The 3677-nt window shown below is 62.1% G+C and overlaps 1 protein-coding gene across 1 annotated transcript; it reads left to right on the top strand.

The window, feature by feature from the left end:
• Window positions 1–759: 759 nt before the first annotated feature.
• Window positions 760–1779, top strand: LOC147980209 (uncharacterized). The gene has a single exon (XM_087516848.1). It carries the CDS (start codon window positions 760–762, stop codon window positions 1777–1779), a length of 1020 nt encoding a protein of 339 aa, XP_087372974.1.
• Window positions 1780–3677: the final 1898 nt, after the last annotated feature.

Genomic DNA, 3677 nt, shown 5'->3' with positions numbered 1-3677 from the left:
CAAGCAAGCGGCGGCCACTGCTGCCGCCTGTGCGCACCGCGCGCTACACGGCGCCGTGCCGGTGCGCCACTGCTCGGGCTGGAGATAGCTCGTACGCCCGGCACCCACATGGGCGCAGCATGCAGCAGCGACCACCCGCACGCTGCACAACACGCTCGATATATAGCTCGACGCCGACCCGTCCATGCCACCGTACGTCTCTGCGTCGTGTACGTGCAGTGCCATAGCGCACTGGGGCACACGTACGTCCGTCCGTCCGTGCGTCGCCGATGCCGTTGGGGGAAACCGAGCCTGGCGCGGCGCCGCGGCAGCGGTGCTGGCCTGGCCCTATGGCCAACTCCACCGCGCGACCTTATCCTGTTCGTTTCCGTTCGTTTGAAGTAAAAGGAACAAACGAGACGGCTCAGCGCGCGACGGTCCGAACTCATCTGATTCATTTTATATCCGGATCGACCCATTTCGAGAGCGAACTTACGCTGGGTTTAGGTCGTCGCGAACACTGAATAGACGCGCCGCTTGTCCGCGTCTGGCCGCGCGGCGGGAGGGCCACCTACCTCCCACCCGTCAATATCAATGCGCACGGGCGGCCGGCCCCACCTGTCATCGGCCCAGTGAAAGGTCGCCGTCCTTTTTAAATGGGACCCGTGGACCGGTCGTCGTCCTCACTTCCCACTCCGGCCCCTCTCTGCCCCCTCAAAAGCCGACACCCTAGAAACCCTAACCACTCCCCGTCCTTGAACTCGCCGGCCGGCCGCAGCCATGGGCCTTTGGAACTACGGCCGCAAGGGGAAGCACGACCGCGAGGCCGACTCCTCCTCGGGCCGCCGCCGCGGATCCGTGAAGGAGGAGCAGAACGCGTCACCGCCGCGCTCCTCCCGTCGAGCCCCCGCGCCGGCCCCCTTCACCATTGCCCCTAGGTCCGCCGGCTACCGCGACCGGCAGTACATCTGCGCGGACGTGTGCCGGAGGTACTGGGAGACGAGGACGCCGGTCGCGTGGAGCGAGGCCAACCTCCCTAACGGATGGCACCTCTTCGCGGACCGGGTCCCCATCCCGCCAGTGCCGCCGACCGGCCGTGCCCGGCGTGATGAGATCGCGCGCCGCCGCCGCCTCCTCCCCGACGACCTGTACTACGACCACAGGTATACCCCCGACTCCCCGCTGTGGGACACATGGTTTCAGGACGAGCACGACACGCGGCGCGCGTCCTACTTCACCGGCACCGTGTCGGGGCCGCGGAGGCCACGTGCAAAGGCGCGCGGGCGTACGCGGGTGCGCGGCCTGACGCCCACGCCGTCGCCTTCGCCGTCTCCGTCGCCCCCTCCATCTCCTCGCATGACAGCGGAGGAGGAGGCCCGTCTCCTGCAGCGTGTCATGGACGACTCCATGAACACGCACGATGAGCGGCAGTGGAACGGCCTGGAGGAGGCCATGGCGCTCTCTGCCGCCGGGGACGCCGCCTTCCCGGAGCTGCAGATGGCGGCCGTCACGGAGGAGGCGATGGAGGAGGACCCGCCGGCGGCCGCGTTCCAGCAGCTGCTAGGCCAGGGGTGGGGCTGGTCCTGCACTACTCCGGAGATGGCCGCCGGCGTGGGCGTGAACTGGTGCCCCACTCCGCCTTGCTCACCGGAGCGCGAGGCGTCGCCACGGGAGGAGGTGGTGCAGGCACGTCCGGCCGTCCAGCCCGCCCCCGTCCACCACGCACCTCCGGCCCACCTGTGGACGCCGCCGGCCTACGTCGACCTCGTCAGCGACGACGACGACACCGGCGGCCAGTGAAAACGGCGACGGCCACGACACCGACGGGCGCGGCAGGAGCGCGCGGGAGGAGTTTTTTTATTTTGTTTTTATATATTAATTATGAAACTGGGCCTTTTTAAGTGGCCGTGAAAACTGGGCCGTTTTGTGGCCGACCCCTATATATGTTTTATGTATTTTTAAAATGTGTTTATTTATTTTTTAGTTATTTTTATATTTTTTTATTCATGTCCACCCCGGACACGATTTGGGGTGCGGCCGCGCGGTGCGCGCACGCACGACCCGTCTGATAAAGCCGGACACGTACGAACCCATCAGCATCTCGAAAGGACAAAATCCGGTCAATTCCGACTTCCGTTTGAGTTGTGCGGTGGAGTTGGCCTAAACGAAAGCGAGCGTCGCGCTAGCTGCGCATGCATGCATGCACGCACGCAGCGGCCGGCATCTCGCGATCTCTCTTGTCTTGTCCGTCGTCCTGCCGCTGGCGCCTCGATCCTCGCCACCAGCTAGCTAGTTAAGCTAGCTCGCGGCGGGGCAGCCTGCCCGGCCGGCCCCGGTTGCTGGTACTCCTCCTCCTTTCCCTTTATTCCTCTGGGCTGTGCAGGCGTGCGCCGGTACAGCGTCGCCGGCACGGCTTGCCAAGGCCGGGCGCCCGGGCCCAATCGGGCGGGCGTGCATGCGGCGCGGGGCCGTTTTGTGCGTCCGTCAACAGAGGGGAATCAAAGCCTGGTAGCCAGTGACAGTGTATATCACACGACAACATTGTACCGTGCTACAGAGCGTGACAGGACACATCACGGCGGCACGCGCGCCGTACGGGGCGGACGGACGGCGTACGTAGCCGGGTTGATGGATGCGCCGTGAGCCAAGACGCGTACTACTGCTCCATCCAGAAGCACGCCACGCGTGTACCCGATGCACCGGCCGCTCGCGAAATCCCGCGGCACAAGAGAGCACGCCGTGCAATGGCGTCGACCCTTTGCTTAATTCAGGGGCCTGCCTGCCTGCATGCATGCGCGCATGCAGCGCTCCTACTACTGGCGTCTGGGTCTCTAGCTCCATGCTTGTTCGTTTTGAGCTCAGCCCAGCCTTAGGTGGCTATAGCCGCCTACCCCGCCCCTCCTTGTCAGTCAGTTTGCGATTTGTCTCCTGACGAGAGATCGGGCCGTGTAGGGCCTGTGCTTCGTTTAGATCGCCAGCCAGAATGCATGACAGCGTGCAGGGAGATTGTGCTAGGCTCCTGACCCCTCTCTCAGCCATGGCCTAGCCCTTAACTAGGCCCATTCAATGCCCGTCCAGCTGTATGTGTTTCACCGTTTTGAATCACGGGTGCGTTTGGTTACAAGGATGATCACGGATGGGTTGAGATCGTACAAAAAATACTCTCTCCGTCCCAAATTCTTGTTTAGACAAATTTAAGAAAGAATTTTGGGACGGAGGGAGATATAAAGCATTTGAATGGTTCGAGTCAAAAAAAAAAGCCTCGAAGATGCTGAACCGTTCCATCCAAAGAAATTGGTTGAATCAAATGGCCACCCTTTGTATGCATGATCATGTGAGCATGGCTGGTGGTCCTGCCCTAAATAATTAGCTCATCTCTTATATTGAGCCAAACACATGAATTGAATGATTTAATCTCAAAAAATGGACGGTCCCAACCCATTTGCATCATATCTTCAACCAAACGCATCCTAGGACTTGACTTGAAGCGAGTTTTCATTCAGATTCTCAACCCTCACCTCCCGAACCCTGTCCCCTCCCCCGCGCGCCTCCCGTGAGGCGACCTAGTCGATCCCCGCCGCCAGCCCTCCTCCTACCTTGTCGTCGCAGGGCGTGGCCGGGCAAAGCTCGATGGGAGCTAGAGGCGGCGGGGCTCTCCCTTCCTCTTGCCTGGCAGGGTAACACGGGTCGTTCCCCTC

Source organism: Triticum urartu, chromosome 3A (assembly GCF_056163025.1).
Source record: "Triticum urartu cultivar PI428250 chromosome 3A, HENAU_Tu73, whole genome shotgun sequence".
NCBI lineage: Eukaryota > Viridiplantae > Streptophyta > Magnoliopsida > Poales > Poaceae > Triticum > Triticum urartu.
Note: the sequence above shows the minus strand (reverse complement) of the source record. Positions and strands in the feature narration are given on the sequence as shown.